This window comes from Lucilia sericata, unplaced genomic scaffold (assembly GCF_015586225.1).
Source record: "Lucilia sericata isolate MDLA Ls3-8-SP2 unplaced genomic scaffold, ASM1558622v1 Contig000858F_arrow, whole genome shotgun sequence".
Lineage (NCBI taxonomy): Eukaryota > Metazoa > Arthropoda > Insecta > Diptera > Calliphoridae > Lucilia > Lucilia sericata.
The window spans coordinates 90,872-111,486 of NW_023994849.1; the positions used below are offsets into that span (position 1 = coordinate 90,872).

The window sequence follows — 20,615 nt, forward strand, 5'->3', positions numbered from 1 at the left end:
ACTAGAACAGAACTAGAACAGAAGTAGAACAGAACTAGAACAGAACTAGAACAGAACTAGAACAGAACTAGAACAGAACTAGAACAGAACTAGAACAGAACTAGAACAGAACTAGAACAGAACAGAACAGAACAGAACAGAACAGAACAGAACAGAACTAGAACTAGAACAAGAACAAGAACAGAACAGAACAGAACTAGAACAGAACTAGAACAGAATTAGAACAGAATTAGAACAGAACTAGAACAGAACTAGAACAGAACTAAAACAGAACTAGAACAGAACAGAACTAGAACAGAACTAGAACAGAACTAGAACAGAACTAGAACAGAACTAGAACAGAACTAGAACAGAACAGAACAGAACAGAACAGAACAGAACTAGAACAGAACAGAACTAGAACAGAACTAGAACAGAACTAGAACAGAACTAGAACAGAACTAGAACAGAACTGAACTAGAACAGAACTAGAACAGAACTATAACAGAACTGGAACACAACTACAACAGAACTAGAACAGAACTAGAACAGAAATAGAACAGAACTAGAACAGAACTAGAACAGATGTAGAACAGAACTAGAACAGAACTAGAACTAGAACAAAACTAGAACAGAACTAGAACAGAACTAAAACAGAACTGGAACAGAACTAGAACAGAACTAGAACAGAACTAGAACAGAACTAGAACAGAACTAGAACAGAACTAGAACAGAACTAGAACAGAACTAGAACAGAACTAGAACAGAACTAGAACAGAACTAGAACTAGAACAGAACAGAACTAGAACAGAACTAGAACAGAACTAGAACAGAACTAGAACAGAACTGGAACACAACTACAACACAACTACAACAGAACTAGAACAGAACTAGAACAGAACTAGAACAGAACTAGAACAGAACTAGAACAGAACTAGAACAGAACTAGAACAGAACTAGAACAGAACTAGAACAGAACTAGAACAGAACTAGAACAGAACTAGAACAGAACTAGAACAGAACTAGAACAGAACTAGAACAGAACTAGAACAGAACTAGAACAGAACTAGAACAGAACTAGAACAGAACTAGAACAGAACTAGAACAGAACTAGAACAGAACTAGAACAGAACTAGAACAGAGCTAGAACAGAACTAGAACAGAACTAGAACAGAACTAGAACAGAACAGAACAGAACTAGAACAGAACTAGAACAGAAGTAGAACAGAACTAGAACAGAACTAGAACAGAACTAGAACAGAACTAGAACAGAACTAGAACAGAACTAGAACAGAACAGAACTAGAACAGAACTAAACAAAACTAGAACTAGAACAGAACTAGAACAGAACTAGAACAGAACTAGAACATAACGAGAACAGAACTAGAACAGAACTAGAACAGAACTAGAACAGAACTAGAACAGAACTAGAACAGAACTAGAACAGAACTAGAACAGAACTAGAACAGAACTAGAACAGAACTAGAACAGAACTAGAACAGAACTAGAACAGAACTAGAACAGAACTGGAACACAACTACAACACAACTACAACAGAACTAGAACAGAACTAGAACAGCAGAACTAGAACAGAACTAGAACAGAACTAGAACAGAACTAGAACAGAACTAGAACAGAACTAGAACAGAACTAGAACAGAACTAGAACAGAAACTAGAACAGAACTAGAACAGAACTAGAACAGAACTAGAACAGAACTAGAACAGAACTAGAACAGAACTAGAACAGAACTAGAACAGAACTAGAACAGAACTAGAACAGAACTAGAACAGAACTAGAACAGAACTAGAACAGAACAGAACAGAACTAGAACAGAACTAGAACAGAAGTAGAACAGAACTAGAACAGAACTAGAACAGAACTAGAACAGAACTAGAACAGAACTAGAACAGAACTAGAACAGAACTAGAACAGAACTAGAACAGAACTAGAACAGAACTAGAACAGAACTAGAACAGAACTAGAACAGAACTAGAACAGAACTAAAACAAAACTAGAACTAGAACAGAACTAGAACAGAACTAGAACATAACGAGAACAGAACTAGAACAGAACTAGAACAGAACTAGAACAGAACTAGAACAGAACTAGAACAGAACTAGAACAGAACTAGAGCAGAACTAGAACAGAACTAGAACAGAACTAGAACAGAACTAGAACAGAACTAGAACAGAACTAGAACAGAACTAGAACAGAACTAGAACAAAACTAGAACTGAACTAGAACACAACTAGAACAGAACTAGAACTGAACTAGAACACAACTAGAACAGAACTAGAACAGAACTAGAACAGAACTAGAACAGAACTAGAACAGAACTAGAACAGAACTAGAACAGAACTAGAACAGAACTAGAACAGAACTAGAACAGAACTCGAACAGAACTAGAACAGAACTAGAACAGAACTAGAACAGAACTAGAACAGAACTAGAACAGAACTAGAACAGAACTAAAACAAAACTAGAACAGAACTAGAACAGAACTAGAACAGAACTAGAACAGAACTAGAACAGAACTCGAACAGAACTAGAACAGAACTAGAACAGAACTAGAACAGAACTAGAACAGAACTAGAACAGAACTAAAACAAAACTAGAACTAGAACAGAACTAGAACAGAACTAGAACAGAACTAGAACATAACGAGAACAGAACTAGAACAGAACTAGAACAGAACTAGAACAGAACTAGAACAGAACTAGAACAGAACTAGAACAGAACTAGAACAGAACTAGAACAGAACTAGAACAGAACTAGAACAGAACTAGAACAGAACTAGAACAGAACTAAACTAGAACAGAACTAGAACAGATCTAGAACAGAACTAGAACAGAATTAGAACAGAACTAGAACAGAACTAGAACAGAACTAGAACAGATCTAGAACAGAACTAGAACAGAACTAGAACAGAACTAGAACAGAACTAGAACTGTCAAGAAGTCGTAAGCTTTTCCTTTTGTTGTTTACCTTTTAGAGAAAGCGGTCATGGAGTTTCCTGGGGAAATATTTCGTATTTCATAACTTCGTTTAAACCAAGAGGAAATTTCTCGGAAATTTCCCTTGAGAGCAAAATTTCGGAATGTCTAGGATCATGGAAGCTTATGGCTCTAATTTGTCTTCTTTTAGAAGAAGAAGAAGGCTTTGTTTTTCCTTGGGAAGTGATCTGTATGACTACAATTCCTTTAAACCTAGAGTAAAGTTTCCACCAAAGAATTGCTGCGAGTATTTTGAGGTTGTTGAAAGCTTTTTTTTTATGGGGAAATAAACTTCCGGTTGTTTACATTTGATGTTGAACTGATAAACTTGAGACTGGATTGGAAAACAATTTGTTGTGAAGCATAGATCCTACTATCGTGGGAACGAGAGAGTATTGTTGTTATAAAAAAAAAATGGCGCTTAAGTTTTCCTTTCATTAAATTTAAAAATAAAATTCCTGATAAATTTCGAAAGCAACAGGCTCAAGTAGTTGTTGTTATTACTCTACCTCCTCCCCTATATTGCACTTTGTACTTAAACATTAATATTTATTGTTGTTGTTGTTGTTGCTGTTTATTATTTTATTTAGCGAGATTTGTGTTTTTTTTTATTTTTCTTATTGTTGTTGCGCTTTGCCCTTTACAATTGAATTGCTTGCTGGTTTTTTTTTGCAGTTGTATGTTTTGTGTTTTTTTTCTCTCTCTTTGATTTTGGTTTTGTTTTGATTATTTTTTTTTTATTTATTTTCTAACCTCAAGCAGGCAACCAACCAACATCATTATGATGATGTTTTTCCTTTATATGTATGAAAGTGTGTTTATGTTTTTTTAAAGCTCTTTAGTTTTATTGTTGTTGTTGTTATATGTGTTGGGTGTTGTTGACTTTTTGTGAATGACTTTTTTATGTGTGTTTGTATGCATGTATGTTTACGTTTGTATAATGTTGCAGTTTTTCATATATATTTGTTGTTGTTGTTGTTCTTCCATTTCGTCTTCTTTTTGCTCCTCTTGTTGGCGTCATCGACCCTTTATAGTTTTGTAACCCAGACACTAAACTATTTGTACTCCTTCCGTTTTTTTTTTTTCAATGTATTCTCTCTTTCTACTTAAAAACAAAACCATTAACCTGCTGTTGTTGTTTTTGTTTTATATTTATGTACAATTTACATTAAAATTTTCTGTTTTTTATTATTTATTTACATACTGATGTGTGTTTGTGTTTTATATAGTTTTTTTTTTTTTTTGCAGAAATTGTAAATGCGTAATTGATTTTCCTTGAAAATCGTAAATAAAACTTCAAAGTTGTTATTGAGGTTTAGATTTGTTAAATAAATAACTTAAAATATGTAATTGATTACAATAAAGATACAAATTTATAAAAAAAATTCTTATATTTTTAACAAATTTCATTCAATTTCTTATTTTTGTTCTAATAAAAAGTAATTTTAATAAATTTAACACAAAATTTAACTTTGGGGGATTTTGGGTATTTTAAAAAAGTTTTTGGGAATTCTAAATTTTTAACTTTATTAATAATAAAATGTATGATTTCCTTATTTTCTTGTTAAAAATTCATATTTAAGTGATTTTTGGACCAAAATTAGACTTTGGGGATTTTGGATATTTTCAAAAAGTTTTTGGGAATTCTAAATTTTTAACTTTATTAATAAAAAAATGTATGATTTCCTTATTTTCTTGTTAAAGATTAATATTTAAGTAATTTTTGGACCAAAATTGTACTTTGGGGATTTTGGGTATTTTTGAAATTTTATTGGGAATTCCAAATTTGTTATATTTCTAATGATAAAATGTATTATTTCATTATTTTGTTGCCTAAGTTTCATATTTTGGTTATTTTACATTAAAATTCGAATTTGGGGATTTTGGGTATTTTTGAAAATTTGTTAAGAATTTAAAATTTTTAACTTTTCCAAGGCAAAAAATTTATTATTTTATTATTTTCTTGCTTAAGTTTCATATTTTGGTTATTTTACATCAAAATTCGACTTTGGAGATTTTGGGAATTTTCCAGGGATTTTGGGTATTTTTGAAAATTTACTTGGGAATTTAAAATTTTTCAAGTTTCTTAATGAAAAAAATTAATTATTTCATTATTTTCTTGTTAAAGTTTCATATTTAAGTGATTTTTGGACTAAAATTAGACTTTGGGATTTTGGGTATTTTTGAAATTTGTATTATTTCATTATTTTGTTGCCTAAGTTTCATATTTTGGTTATTTTTCACCAAAATTCGACTTTGGTGATTTTGGGTATTTTTGAAAATTTACTTGAGAATTTAAAATTTTCAAGTTTCTTAATAAAAAATGTATTATTTCATTATTTTCTTGTTAAAGTTTCATAATTTAGTAAATTTTAGGCGAAAAAAATTAATTTGGAAATTTTAGGGATTTTGTGTTTTTTTGAAAAATGTTTGGGAATTTAAAATTTTCAACTTTTTTAATGAAAAAAATTAATTATTTCATTATATTCTTGTCAGAGTTTCTTATTTTAGTGAACTTTAGCTGAAAATTTGAATTTGGAGATTTTGGGTATTTTCAAACAAATTTTGGGAATTGACAATTTTTAAACTGTTCTTATGAAAAATGTATGATTTCTTTACTGTCTTGTTAAATTTTCATATTATAATGAATTTTAGTCGAAAATTTGAATTTGGGGATTTTGGGTATTTTCCAAAAAAATTTTGGGAATTGACAATTTTTAAACTTTTCTTATGAAAAATGTATGATTTCTTTATTGTCTTGTTAAATTTTCATATTATAATGAACTTTAGTCGAAAATTTGAATTTGGAGATTTTGGGTATTTTGAAAATTTACTTGGGAATTCAAAATTCTTAACTTTTTTAATGAAAAACTGTATAATTTTATTAATTCTTGTGAAATTTTTAAATTTAAGTGATTTTTTGACCAAAAATCTACTTTAGAAATTTTGGGTATTTCAAAATTTTTTTTTGGCAATTCAAAATTTTGAACATTTTCTAATTATAAACTGTATAATTTTATTAATTTTTAGTGAAATTTTTTTATTAAAGTAATTTTTTGAGTCAAATTTCAACAATTTTAGTGATTTTTAGGCAAAAAATCGAGTTTGGGAATTTTGGGTATTTTTGCAAATTTGTTTGGGAATTCACAATTTCGAGAATTTCTAAAGAAAAACTGTATTTTTTATTACTTTCTTAAACAAATTTTAAATTTTACAGTTTTTTGAAACAAAATTCTACTTTGGAAATTTTGGGTATTTTTGAAATATGTTTGGGAATTTAAAATTTTCAACTTTTCTAATGAAAAACTGTTTGGTTTCATTATTTCTAAAAAAATAATTTCTTTTTTAGCAATTTTTAGGTCAAATTTAACAATTGGGAATTTTGGGTATTTTGAAAAAAATTTTGGGAATTCAGGGATTTTAATAGTTAATTCTTTATTTCACAAATTTTACAAAATTTCTTGGATTATTAAACAAAAAAAAAATAAAAATATTGGAAAAATTTAAAAAATTTCTTTAAATTGTCGTTTGCCCTTAAAATGAATAAATTTGTTTAGTAAGGTAACCTTTTTTAGTGAGCCTGCATTTAATTAAAACATTAATTTGCTCTCTTGCCAGCTGCAGTTGAAATGTTTAAAAAAATGTGTTTTGTAGTAAAAATTTTCTTATCGCTTACGATGGCAGCTAAACAAACAATACAACAAAAATATCCCACTTTTAAAAAATTCATTCATAAAATATTTTTTGAGTTTGGGATATTTTTTTTTATAAAAAAATTTATGATTTAAAAAGTGTTATCTTAAAGTAAATATAAAGAAATTAGTAGAAATTATCAAGTTTTTTTTTTTTAATAAAAAACAACTCTTTTAGTAAAACTTACATAGTTTTTTAACGAAAAGAAGTATGTATATTTAAGGCAGAGTGTAAGAAAGAGAGAGCGAGAGTAAGAGTGAGAGGGAATATGTATGTAAGTGATGGTAACAGTTATTTAAAAGTATAATTGCCTTATTACAACTATGCTGCTTGATTTGTTTACATTTGGACAAAGACCAACAACAACTCAGAAAGGGGAGTAAAACAAAGAGGGTGTGTGTGTAAGAGAGAGATCGAAAGCTTCAACAGTTATTTATAATTACTTGCAAATCATAATAATAAGAAGGGATGGACAATTTTAGTACTTTCTAGTCTATAGCGTAATCTATAATCTAGTCTATAGTCTAGCCTATGGTCTAGTCTATAGTCTAGTCTATAGTTTAGACTATAGTTTATTCTATAGTCTAAAGTCTAGCCTATAATCTATCCTATAGTCTAGTCTATAGTCTAGTCTATAGTCTAGTCTATAGTCTAGTCTATAGTCTAGTCTATAGTCTAGTCTATAGTCTAGTCTATAGTCTAGTCTATAGTCTAGTCTATAGTCTAGTCTATAGTCTAGTCTATAGTCTAGTCTATAGTCTAGTCTATAGTCTAGTCTATAGTCTAGTCTATAGTCTAGTCTATAGTCTAGTCTATAGTCTAGTCTATAGTCTAGTCTATAGTCTAGTCTATAGTCTAGTCTATAGTCTAGTCTATAGTCTAGTCTATATTCTAGTCTAGTCTATAGTCTAGTCTATATTCTAGTCTATAGTCTAGTCTATAGTCTAGTTTATAGTCTAGTTTATAGTCTATTCTATAGTCTAGTCTATACACGCAGAGAAAAAACATGGTTGTGGTAACCATGTTCCAAGAGCAACATATTATGGTTAAAATTATGATTGTAGTCTTAACATAATATCGTTATTGTAACAAATTTAAAATATCATATTATGATTAAATACCGTTAAAATTATTTCATCATAATATTTTTCTATTTATCATAATAATATTGTTATACATGATCATATTATGATCCAATGTGTTCAAAATTTCGTTCAAAACTATGTATCGAAATCAAAATAAATTTTATTGAAGCAGTAAAATTACAGTTTCTAAAAAAAGTAAAAAAAAATATATATATATATATATATATATATATATATATATATATATATATATATATATATATATATATATATATATATATAAATAAAGATTACATACTTACAATACTTAGCACACTTCGCAAATTTCAATTTGATTCACAAAAACATAACTACATTATTCTATGCAAACTGAAATACTTATACATTTATTGCTATAAACCAAATGAGAATTATTCATTTTATTGTCGAGTAAAAAACACACATGAAAAAGTAATCTCTGTGAGCAAAAGTTGTTTTGTTGTTGTATTAATTTGTTGATGTATCAGCAGACATATAACAACATAACATATAATGGTTTTTTATAACAACATAACATACAATGGTTATATAACATAACATATTATGGTTATTTGCAAGTTTAAATGGTTGTTAATAACAGAATATGATTTCCTTGTTATCAGTATTTAGTTGTTGTAAAAATAATTATGATTCAGTGAATTATACTCAAATTTATAATTGCCTGGAACATGAAAATGTTTACAGTAACTTAAATATTGTTAAAATCTAATTAAAATAACAATTATATGTTTTTGAAAACAATATATTGTTACAGTAAACATGGGATAGTTGCAGTAACCATTTTGAACCATGTTTTTTCTCTGCGTGTAGTCTAGTCTATAGTCTAGTCTATAGTCTAGTCTAGTCTATAGTCTAGTCTATAGTCCAGTCTATAGTCTAGTCTATAGTCTAGTCTATAGTCTAGTCTATAGTCTAGTCTATAGTCTAGTCTATAGTCTAGTCTATAGTCTAGTCTATAGTCTAGTCTATAGTCTAGTCTATAGTCCAGTCTATAGTCTAGTCTATAGTCTAGTCTATAGTCTAGTCTATAGAAAAAAATTAATTTGGAAATTTTAGGGATTTTGTGTTTTTTTGAAAAATGTTTGGGAATTTAAAATTTTCAACTTTTTTAATGAAAAAAATTAATTATTTCATTATATTCTTGTCAGAGTTTCTTATTTTAGTGAACTTTAGCTGAAAATTTGAATTTGGAGATTTTGGGTATTTTCAAACAAATTTTGGGAATTGACAATTTTTAAACTGTTCTTATGAAAAATGTATGATTTCTTTACTGTCTTGTTAAATTTTCATATTATAATGAATTTTAGTCGAAAATTTGAATTTGGGGATTTTGGGTATTTTCCAAAAAAATTTTGGGAATTGACAATTTTTAAACTTTTCTTATGAAAAATGTATGATTTCTTTATTGTCTTGTTAAATTTTCATATTATAATGAACTTTAGTCGAAAATTTGAATTTGGAGATTTTGGGTATTTTGAAAATTTACTTGGGAATTCAAAATTCTTAACTTTTTTAATGAAAAACTGTATAATTTTATTAATTCTTGTGAAATTTTTAAATTTAAGTGATTTTTTGACCAAAAATCTACTTTAGAAATTTTGGGTATTTCAAAATTTTTTTTTGGCAATTCAAAATTTTGAACATTTTCTAATTATAAACTGTATAATTTTATTAATTTTTAGTGAAATTTTTTTATTAAAGTAATTTTTTGAGTCAAATTTCAACAATTTTAGTGATTTTTAGGCAAAAAATCGAGTTTGGGAATTTTGGGTATTTTTGCAAATTTGTTTGGGAATTCACAATTTCGATAATTTCTAAAGAAAAACTGTATTTTTTATTACTTTCTTAAACAAATTTTAAATTTTACAGTTTTTTGAAACAAAATTCTACTTTGGAAATTTTGGGTATTTTTGAAATATGTTTGGGAATTTAAAATTTTCAACTTTTCTAATGAAAAACTGTTTGGTTTCATTATTTCTAAAAAAATAATTTCTTTTTTAGCAATTTTTAGGTCAAATTTAACAATTGGGAATTTTGGGTATTTTGAAAAAAATTTTGGGAATTCAGGGATTTTAATAGTTAATTCTTTATTTCACAAATTTTACAAAATTTCTTGGATTATTAAACAAAAAAAAAATAAAAATATTGGAAAAATTTAAAAAATTTCTTTAAATTGTCGTTTGCCCTTAAAATGAATAAATTTGTTTAGTAAGGTAACCTTTTTTAGTGAGCCTGCATTTAATTAAAACATTAATTTGCTCTCTTGCCAGCTGCAGTTGAAATGTTTAAAAAAATGTGTTTTGTAGTAAAAATTTTCTTATCGCTTACGATGGCAGCTAAACAAACAATACAACAAAAATATCCCACTTTTAAAAAATTCATTCATAAAATATTTTTTGAGTTTGGGATATTTTTTTTTATAAAAAAATTTATGATTTAAAAAGTGTTATCTTAAAGTAAATATAAAGAAATTAGTAGAAATTATCAAGTTTTTTTTTTTTAATAAAAAACAACTCTTTTAGTAAAACTTACATAGTTTTTTAACGAAAAGAAGTATGTATATTTAAGGCAGAGTGTAAGAAAGAGAGAGCGAGAGTAAGAGTGAGAGGGAATATGTATGTAAGTGATGGTAACAGTTATTTAAAAGTATAATTGCCTTATTACAACTATGCTGCTTGATTTGTTTACATTTGGACAAAGACCAACAACAACTCAGAAAGGGGAGTAAAACAAAGAGGGTGTGTGTGTAAGAGAGAGATCGAAAGCTTCAACAGTTATTTATAATTACTTGCAAATCATAATAATAAGCAGGGATGGACAATTTTAGTACTTTCTAGTCTATAGCGTAATCTATAATCTAGTCTATAGTCTAGCCTATGGTCTAGTCTATAGTCTAGTCTATAGTTTAGACTATAGTTTATTCTATAGTCTAAAGTCTAGCCTATAATCTATCCTATAGTCTAGTCTATAGTCTAGTCTATAGTCTAGTCTATAGTCTAGTCTATAGTCTAGTCTATAGTCTAGTCTATAGTCTAGTCTATAGTCTAGTCTATAGTCTAGTCTATAGTCTAGTCTATAGTCTAGTCTATAGTCTAGTCTATAGTCTAGTCTATAGTCTAGTCTATAGTCTAGTCTATAGTCTAGTCTATAGTCTAGTCTATAGTCTAGTCTATATTCTAGTCTAGTCTATAGTCTAGTCTATATTCTAGTCTATAGTCTAGTCTATAGTCTAGTTTATAGTCTAGTTTATAGTCTATTCTATAGTCTAGTCTATAGTCTAGTCTATAGTCTAGTCTATAGTCTAGTCTATAGTCTAGTCTAGTCTATAGTCTAGTCTATAGTCTAGTCTATAGTCTAGTCTATAGTCTATAGTCTAGTCTATAGTCTAGTCTATAGTCTAGTCTATAGTCTAGTCTATAGTCTAGTCTATAGTCTAGTCTATAGTCTAGTCTATAGTCTAGTCTATAGTCTAGTCTATAGTCTAGTCTATAGTCTAGTCTATAGTCTAGTCTATAGTCTAGTCTATAGTCTAGTCTATAGTCTAGTCTATAGTCTAGTCTATATTCTAGTCTAGTCTATAGTCTAGTCTATATTCTAGTCTATAGTCTAGTCTATAGTCTAGTTTATAGTCTAGTTTATAGTCTATTCTATAGTCTAGTCTATAGTCTAGTCTATAGTCTAGTCTATAGTCTAGTCTAGTCTATAGTCTAGTCTATAGTCTAGTCTATAGTCTAGTCTATAGTCTAGTCTATAGTCTAGTCTATAGTCTAGTCTATAGTCTAGTCTATAGTCTAGTCTATAGTCTAGTCTATAGTCTAGTCTATAGTCTAGTCTATAGTCTAGTCTATAGTCTAGTCTATAGTCTAGTCTATAGTCTAGTCTATAGTCTAGTCTATAGTCTAGTCTATAGTCTAGTCTATAGTCTAGTCTATAGTCTAGTCTATAGTCTAGTCTATATTCTAGTCTAGTCTATAGTCTAGTCTATATTCTAGTCTATAGTCTAGTCTATAGTCTAGTTTATAGTCTAGTTTATAGTCTATTCTATAGTCTAGTCTATAGTCTAGTCTATAGTCTAGTCTATAGTCTAGTCTAGTCTATAGTCTAGTCTATAGTCCAGTCTATAGTCTAGTCTATAGTCTAGTCTATAGTCTAGTCTATAGTCTAGTCTATAGTCTAGTCTATAGTCTAGTCTATAGTCTAGTCTATAGTCTAGTCTATAGTCTAGTCTATAGTCCAGTCTATAGTCTAGTATATAGTCTAGTCTATAGTCTAGTCTATAGTCTAGTCTATAGTCTAGTCTATAGTCTAGTCTATAGTCTAGTCTATAGTCTAGTCTATAGTCTATTCTATAGTCTAGTCTATAGTCTAGTCTATAGTCCAGTCTATAGTCTAGTCTATAGTCTAGTCTATAGTCTAGTCTATAGTCTAGTCTACAGTTTAGTCTATAGTCTAGTCTATAGTCTAGTCTATAGTCTAGTCTATAGTCTAGTCTATAGACTCTAGTCTAGTCTATAGTCTAGTCTATAGTCTAGTCTATAGTCTAGTCTATAGTCTAGTCTATAGTCTAGTCTATAGTCTAGTCTATAGTCTAGTCTATAGTCTAGTCTATAGTCTAGTCTATAGTCTAGTCTATAGTCTAGTCTATAGTCTAGTCTATAGTCCAGTCTATAGTCTAGTCTATAGTCTAGTCTATAGTTTAGTTACAGTCTAGTCTATAGTCTAGTCTAGTCTATAGTCTAGTCTATTTCTAGTCTATAGTCTAGTCTATAGTCTAGTCTATAGTCTAGTCTTAGTCTAGTCTATAGTCTAGTCTATAGTCTAGTCTATAGTCTAGTCTATAGTCTAGTCTATAGTCTAGTCTATAGTCTAGTCTATAGTCTAGTCTATAGTCTAGTCTATAGTCTAGTCTATAGTCTAGTCTATAGTCTAGTCTATAGTCTAGTCTATAGTCTAGTCTATAGTCTAGTCTATAGTCTAGTCTATAGTCTAGTCTATAGTCTAGTCTATAGTCTAGTCTATAGTCTAGTCTATAGTCTAGTCTATAGTCTAGTCTATAGTCTAGTCTATAGTCTAGTCTATAGTCTAGTCTATAGTCTAGTCTATAGTCTAGTCTATAGTCTAGTCTATAGTCTAGTCTATAGTCTAGTCTACTAGTCTAGTCTACAGTCTAGTCTATAGTCTAGTCTATAGTCTAGTCTATAGTCTAGTCTATAGTCTAGTCTACTAGTCTAGTCTACAGTCTAGTCTACAGTCTAGTCTATAGTCTAGTCTATAGTCTAGTCTATAGTCTAGTCTATAGTCTAGTCTACTAGTCTAGTCTACAGTCTAGTCTATAGTCTAGTCTTAGTCTAGTCTATATAGTCTAGTCTATAGTCTAGTCTATAGTCTAGTCTACTAGTCTAGTCTATAGTCTAGTCTACTAGTCTAGTCTATAGTCTAGTCTATAGTCTAGTCTATAGTCTAGTCTATAGTCTAGTCTATAGTCTAGTCTATAGTCTAGTCTATAGTCTAGTCTATAGTCTAGTCTATAGTCTAGTCTATAGTCTAGTCTATAGTCTAGTCATAGTCTAGTCTAGTCTATAGTCTAGTCTATAGTCTAGTCTATAGTCTAGTCTATAGTCTAGTCTATAGTCTAGTCTATAGTCTAGTCTATAGTCTAGTCTATAGTCTAGTCTATAGTCTAGTCTATAGTCTAGTCTATAGTCTAGTCTATAGTCTAGTCTATAGTCTAGTCTATAGTCTAGTCTATAGTCTAGTCTATAGTCTAGTCTATAGTCTAGTCTATAGTCTAGTCTATAGTCTAGTCTATAGTCTAGTCTATAGTCTAGTCTATAGTCTAGTCTATAGTCTAGTCTATAGTCTAGTCTATAGTCTAGTCTATAGTCTAGTCTATAGTCTAGTCTATAGTCTAGTCTATAGTCTAGTCTATAGTCTAGTCTATAGTCTAGTCTATAGTCTAGTCTATAGTCTAGTCTAAAGTCTAGTCTATAGTCTAGTCTATAGTCTAGTCTATAGCCTAGTCTATAGTCTAGTCTATAGTCTAGTCTATAGTCTAGTCTATAGTCTAGTCTATAGTCTAGTCTATAGTCTAGTCTATAGTCTAGTCTATAGTCTAGTCTATAGTCTAGTCTATAGTCTAGTCTATAGTCTAGTCTATAGTATAGTCTAGTCTATAGTCTAGTCTATAGTCTAGTCTATAGTCTAGTCTATAGTCTAGTCTATAGTCTAGTCTATAGTCTAGTCTATAGTCTAGTCTATAGTCTAATCTAGTCTATAGTCTAGTCTATAGTCTAGTCTATATTCTAGTCTATATTCTAGTCTATATTCTAGTCTATATTCTAGTCTATATTCTAGTTTATAGTCTAGTCTATAGTCTAGTTTATAGTCTAGTCTATAGTCTAGTCTATAGTCTAGTCTATAGTCTAGTCTATAGTCTAGTCTATAGTCTAGTCTATAGTCTAGTCTATAGTCTAGTCTATAGTCTAGTCTATAGTCTAGTCTATAGTCTAGTCTATAGTCTAGTCTATAGTCTAGTCTATAGTCTAGTCTATAGTCTAGTCTATAGTCTAGTCTATAGTCTAGTCTAGTCTAGTCTATAGTCTAGTCTATAGTCTAGTCTATAGTCTAGTCTAGTCTAGTCTAGTCTAGTTCTATAGTCTAGTCTATAGTCTAGTCTATAGTCTAGTCTATAGTCTAGTCTATAGTCTAGTCTATAGTCTAGTCTATAGTCTAGTCTATAGTCTAGTCTATAGTCTAGTCTATAGTCTACTCTATAGTCTAGTCTATAGTCCAGCATATAGTCTAGTCCATAGTCTAGTCTATAGCCTAGTCTATAGTCTAGTCTATAGTCTAGTCTATTGGAAAATTTCACATTTCCATGCCTGATAATAACTGTATTATGACTTAGCAAAGAAAACACGTGTTAACGAAGAAAATGGAATTCATAAAATTATAAAAAAATCTACAATTCAGCAAATTCTTAAGCCCAAAAAACTTGAAATTACAAAAATGGATTCAAGTTTCTGCTTAAAATTTTAAAGAATTCTAAATAAAACTGAAAACTTACGTTTGCTTTGTCTATTTTGCTGTCTTAGACGAAAAGCTAGACGAAAATTGAAACCATTTTGAAAAAAAAAAAAAAAAAAACATAAAAAAACTAAAAAACATGTTTTTATTAACACATTTAAGCCTTTAAGTGTTTTACAGCTAAAACCCACTAAACGGCCCTAAATTTTCAAAAAATATATAGAAAATATTCCAATTTTCTTAAGAAATCTTTAAACATTTTCTAAATTCTTTTAGAGTTTCCAAAAACTTACAACATTTCGTTACAAAAGCTTCCCCTCTTCAAAAGTTTATCTAGTGCTAGGTGTCCCCGCCAGCTTAATGTCTTGACAATATTATTGTTTTTCTCGCCTAATCAGCAAGAAAAAATACTGGTATTGCAACAAAAAACTAACATTTTGCCAGCAAAGCAATTGTTGTAGGCTTTAAAAAAAACTAGGTTAAAGCAACAACAACAACAAAGCAAAAATAACTACAATCATACATTAGTAACAAAAAAAATTAAACAGATTTAAAAGAAATATGCAGAAAAAAATAAAGAAAATTTTTACTTTTTTAGTTAAATTTTATGATTTTAAGTGAAAAATTTGTACTTGGGAATTTTGGGTATTTTGATAATGTATTTGGGAATTTATAATTTTTTCAAAATTCTTCTAGAAAACAATATTATTATTGTAAATTTACAAAAATTTCATGATTTTGAGTGAAAATTAGCATTTTGGGTATTTTGAAAATCAGTTTGGGAATTCATAATTTTTTCAAAATTCTTCCAGAAAACAATATTATTTTCAACATTTTATTGTAAATGTACAAAAATTTAACGATATTAAGTGAAAAAAAGCATTTGGGAATTTTGGGTATATTCAAAAATTCTATGGGGAAGTCATCATTTTTCCAACATTTTCAAGTAAATGACATTGATTTCTACTTATTTAATGTAAATTTTTCAAAATTTAATAATTTTGAGTGAAAATTTGCATTTTAGGGATTTTGGGTATTTTCAAAAATTTTATGGGAATTCAGAATTTTAAAGATTTTTCTTGAAAATTTGTTTAATCTAGTGCTTTTCTTCATAAAATCTTCAATTTTAATGATTTTAAGCGAAATTTTAGCATTTGGGGATTTTGGGTATTTTGAAAATTTTTCTGGGGAAGTCATAATTTTTAGTTTTTATAGAAGAAAAATTTATTTTTACATTATTTTTCTTTGAACATAAAACATTTAACACTTTTTTAAGTTAAAATTTGGTTTTGGAAATTTTGGGTATTTTTGAATTCTTTTTGGGAATTTCAAATTTTTGATGGGGATTTTGTTTTTATATAAGAAAACTTAATTTTCTATAATTTTTGTGTAATAATTTTAAATTATAGCACATTTTTTAAATTTTGAAAAGTGGGGATTTTTCAAAAGTTTTTGGGAATTTAAAATTTTTGTTTTTTTTATATATATATAAAATTTATAGTTTTCTATACTTTACAACCATATACAAAAGATTTTTAGTAATGAAAACTTGAAAAAAGGAGAAATTTGGTGGATTTTGAGAAATTTTTAGGGGGGATTGTAAAAAACTTTTTGGGAATTTAAAATTTTTATTTGATTTTATTAAAATGTTTATTTTTAAGCTAAATTTGTTAAAATTTTTAATTTGAAAACGATTTTAAGGCAATTTTTTAAAAGTGGTGATTTTTGAAAAGTTTTTGGGAATTTAAAATGTTTGTTTTTTTATATAAAATTTGTAGTTTGTTTGTTATTTCCAAGAAAAGTAATTGTTTTCAAGACAAAATTGTGTAGAAAAAGTGCAATTTTTGAAATTTTTTTTTAAATATTTATGGGGGATTGTAAAAAACTTTTTGGGAATTTAATTTTTTTTTAAATGTTCATTTTTGAGCTAAATTTGTTAAAATTTTTAAATAAAAAGCTTTTTTAAGCCACATTTTGAAAAGTGGGGATTTTGGAAAAGTTTTTGGGAATTTAAAATTTTTGTTTTTTTTTATATAAAATTTGTAGTTTGTTTGATATTTACAACAAAAATAACTATTTTAAAGATAAAATTGTCTGTAAAAAGTGCAATTTTTTAACATTTTTTTAAATGTTTTTGGGGGATTGTAAAAAACTCTTTGGGAATTTAAAATTTTCTGCATAATTTTATTAAAATGTTTATTTTTGAGCTAAATATGTTAAAAATGTTAAGTTATTAAACATTTAAAGCAAATTTTCAAAAGTGGGGATTTTTGAAAAGTTTTTGGGAATTTAAATTTTTAGTTTTTTTATATAAAATCTTTAGTTTTCATTACATTTCCCGAGAAAAAACATGATTTTTAGTAAAAATTATGCCCAAAAAAGGGAATTTTTAGGGAAATTTAAAAATTTTCTAAACTTTAGATTTTTTGTTTTTTTCCCCAAAATGTTGTTTTGTTTGGCTTACTAGAGTAATTGTTTTTGTTTTTCTTTTGTTTTGTTTATTTTTGTTGTTATTTTTACTTTAAAAGTATGAAATCACTATCATATTATTTTGCTGATTAATGAAAAAAAAAATTAAATATTTTTGTATTTTCCCAGAATTTGTTGATAAAAATAACACACACACACTAAACAAAATTTAATGTTTTCGACAATTAAGGAAATATTTTTCTAATTGTTTTGAAAAAAAAAGACAAGAATTTATGGCAAAAATAATGATAAATAGTATAAGTAAAGAGAAAGTGAGAGGGAGTACATTATTTTGCCCTCAAAAGAGAAGAAATTGTTAATTTAACATTAAAAAAACTCACCGTTGTTGATAACGTGCCATTTTGTTGTTTGTTGTTTAGTAATTAAATTTAATATTTTTACAAAAAGTTACAGCAAAAGAGTGTTTTTTTTTGTTTTAAACTCTTTTTAAAAAATGTTTTTACTTTTTACAGTTTTTTTATATTTTTAATAAATTATTATAAAATTTAACAATATTTACACTTTTTTTTGTTATAAAAAAGAAAAGTTAATAAAACAAAAAAATTTGGCACTTTTCTCTTAAGTTTGTATATAAAACTGTAAGCTCTCTTAAAACTTTTTAAAGCAAAAACAATTTGTTTTGTATTTGATTACTCTTTTAGATCGTTTTTTGTTTTGTTTTTGATTTGTTTGCTCTTTTAATGTTTACAATATGCAGGAGTATGCTCTTTTAAAGGCTGTTTTGTGCGAAAGAGAAAATTTAATGAATTTTAGGGATTTGTGCTAATTTATCAAAAATTTTTTGGTTATATTAAGGAGGTTCACAGAAAATCCTTAAAGTTTTAAAGAAATTTCTTATTTTTTTGTAAATTTTTAAAACTTAACGAAACTTTATTTTCTTAATGGAAAGAGTTAGGAAAAAACTTTTTGCATATTCTTGAAGATATCTTAATACATTAAACATAACGAGAAATTTCGTTCATTTTGGGCAATTTAAAAAACTTAACGAAACTTTTTATTCTTAACGAAAAGAGTTAGAACAAATCTATTAATATATTCGTTTTTAAAGCATAAAATATAATTAAAATCTGGAAAAATTTTATTTTTTCGGTCATTTAAAAAACTTAACGAAACTTTATTTTCTTAACGAAAGGTTTTAGGAAAATGCTTTTAATAGATTTTGAAATCTTATGTTCGATACTATTGAAATCAATCAAAATTTTCTAAATATGACAATTTTAAAAACTTAACGAAACTTTATTTTTTTAACGAAAAATTTTGGAAACGAACTTTATGTATATTCTTTATGACCACATCTCAATCTATAAGAATCAAGAAAAATTTTACATTTTGGTTAATTTAAAAAACTTAACGAAACTTTATTTTCTTAACGAAAAAGTTTCAGAAAGAAAATTTATGTATATTCTTTAAGACCACATCATAATCTATAACAATCAAAAAAAAATTTTCAAATTAGAATCATTCAAAAAACTTAACGAAACTTTATTTTCTTAACGAAAAGTTTTAAAAAGAAAATTTGAGTATATTTTGAGAGGTCACCTCGTAAACTATAAGAATCAGAAAAAAATTTCTAATTTGAACTCTTTGAAAAACTTAACGAAACTTTATTTTCTTAACAAAAAGTTTTCGAAAGAAACTTTATGTATATTCTTTATGACCACATCATAATCCATAAGAATTGAGAATAAATTTCCATTTTGGTTCATTTAAAAAACTTAACGAAACTTTATTTTCTTAACGAAAAGTTTTAGACAGAAAATGTTTCCATATACATATTTATTATATTCCATATTCCACAAATCAAGAAAAATTTTCCATTTTTAGTCATTTAAAAATTTTAACGAAAGTTTATTTTCTAAACAAAAGCTAACGAAGTTGTAGATTCTTAACGAAAAAGTGTTTTCGTAGAAAATTTTAAAATTTTTAATTTAGTTTTTGTGGTTATAAAAACCTTATCGATGAATTCATTGCTTATAGTAATTGATTTTTAACTAATTCTTTATAGTAAATAAGAATTTTGTTTATTTTTTAGGTAAAAACTTTCGAAATAAGTTGAAAATTATAAAAAAATTTCTAATCTAATTTCTTTTCATATTTTCTCTTTTTATAAAGTTTAACAGAATTTAACAGTATTTCCTGCTTTCTCTTTAAAGAAAATTCAATTTTTTTAACAAGATCCTGTTATTTCGTAAATTTACTCTTAATTTTCACACTCTTTTTTTAGGTGCAGATAATTTTTACTTTCTCTTTTCTTTAATTTTATGAATTATTTTATAAATTTTTTATAATTTTAGTAATTTTTAACAAAATTTTTTAATAAAATGGGGATTAATTCTTCACAAAGTTTTATTTGTTAAGATTTAAGAGATTTTTTGTTATTGCTCTCTTTTAGTAGTTAACACTTCCTTTATAATTTTGCTGTTGTTGTTTTGCAAAACTTGCGTTTTTTCAGTTATTGCAATTTATAAATAATTCCATTAAAAAATAAACACATAATTGTAATAGAAAGTGTTGAGTTGTAAAAAAGGTTATTTAATAATTGTATTTATCTATTTAAAATAGCTCGGCAATAATTGTAACAAGTAATAGAGAAGAAAAAAAAAGCGCTAAATTGATTAACACAATAGTAAAAAAATAAAGAAATAAAGTAGAAAAAATAGCAATAACAACAACGACCAGCACTTAATAATATTAAAATGTGAAAATAATACATAAAAAAACATAACAAAACTAGGTCATTTAAAACAAACTTAGACAGGGGTAAACAACTTAGGGAAACATTTTTTTTTGCAAAACACAAACATACATACATACATCTGTAGCTACTACTAAAAAAACACAACAGTGCAAAACTACACACTAAAGTAAAAGCAGAGAAAATAAATACAATAATGACAATTAAACAAGACAGACAAAAAACACATACAATTTGCCTATTGCAAATAAGTACAGGTTTGTGTGTTTGTATAGTTGTTTTACAGTCAGCGAAAAGAAAGTAAATAACATAGCCAAGGGATTGTATGAGTGAGTGCGAGAGAGAGACACACACAAAAAGAGAGTGTGAAACTACACTAAAAGGCAAACATATTTTAGCTTACATTTAGCAATTTATTAAAGAAAAATGTTTAAATTTTTGCTTTTTTTGAATAAAAAATTTAATAATTTAGTTAACAATAATAACAACAATAAAGTATTAAACAGAAAAAATAACAACAAAATATAAAATAACAACAAAATCATCAACTAAAATGGCGTTTTTGGCAAATAAACTAAAAAAAGTGATTTAAAAGTAAATTTTTAAGAAAAAT

The 20,615-nt window shown here is 27.1% G+C and overlaps 1 protein-coding gene across 5 annotated transcripts in view; it reads right to left on the reverse strand.

Annotated features, from left to right (window-relative positions):
- LOC119608617 (insulin-like growth factor 2 mRNA-binding protein 1) overlaps nucleotides 1-20,615 on the reverse strand; it is a 79,844-nt gene that overhangs the window by 16,042 nt on the left and 43,187 nt on the right. For 3 of the 5 annotated variants that reach the window (XM_037963099.1, XM_037963102.1, XM_037963100.1), the window contains exon 2: nucleotides 17,628-18,023. The exons of the other annotated variants lie outside the window; for them this stretch is intronic. In XM_037963099.1, the coding sequence (XP_037819027.1) occupies nucleotides 17,628-17,647 (20 nt within the window). In that variant the 5' untranslated portion in view covers nucleotides 17,648-18,023. The remainder of the gene's footprint in view (nucleotides 1-17,627; nucleotides 18,024-20,615) is intronic. 5 annotated transcript variants of the gene reach the window in all.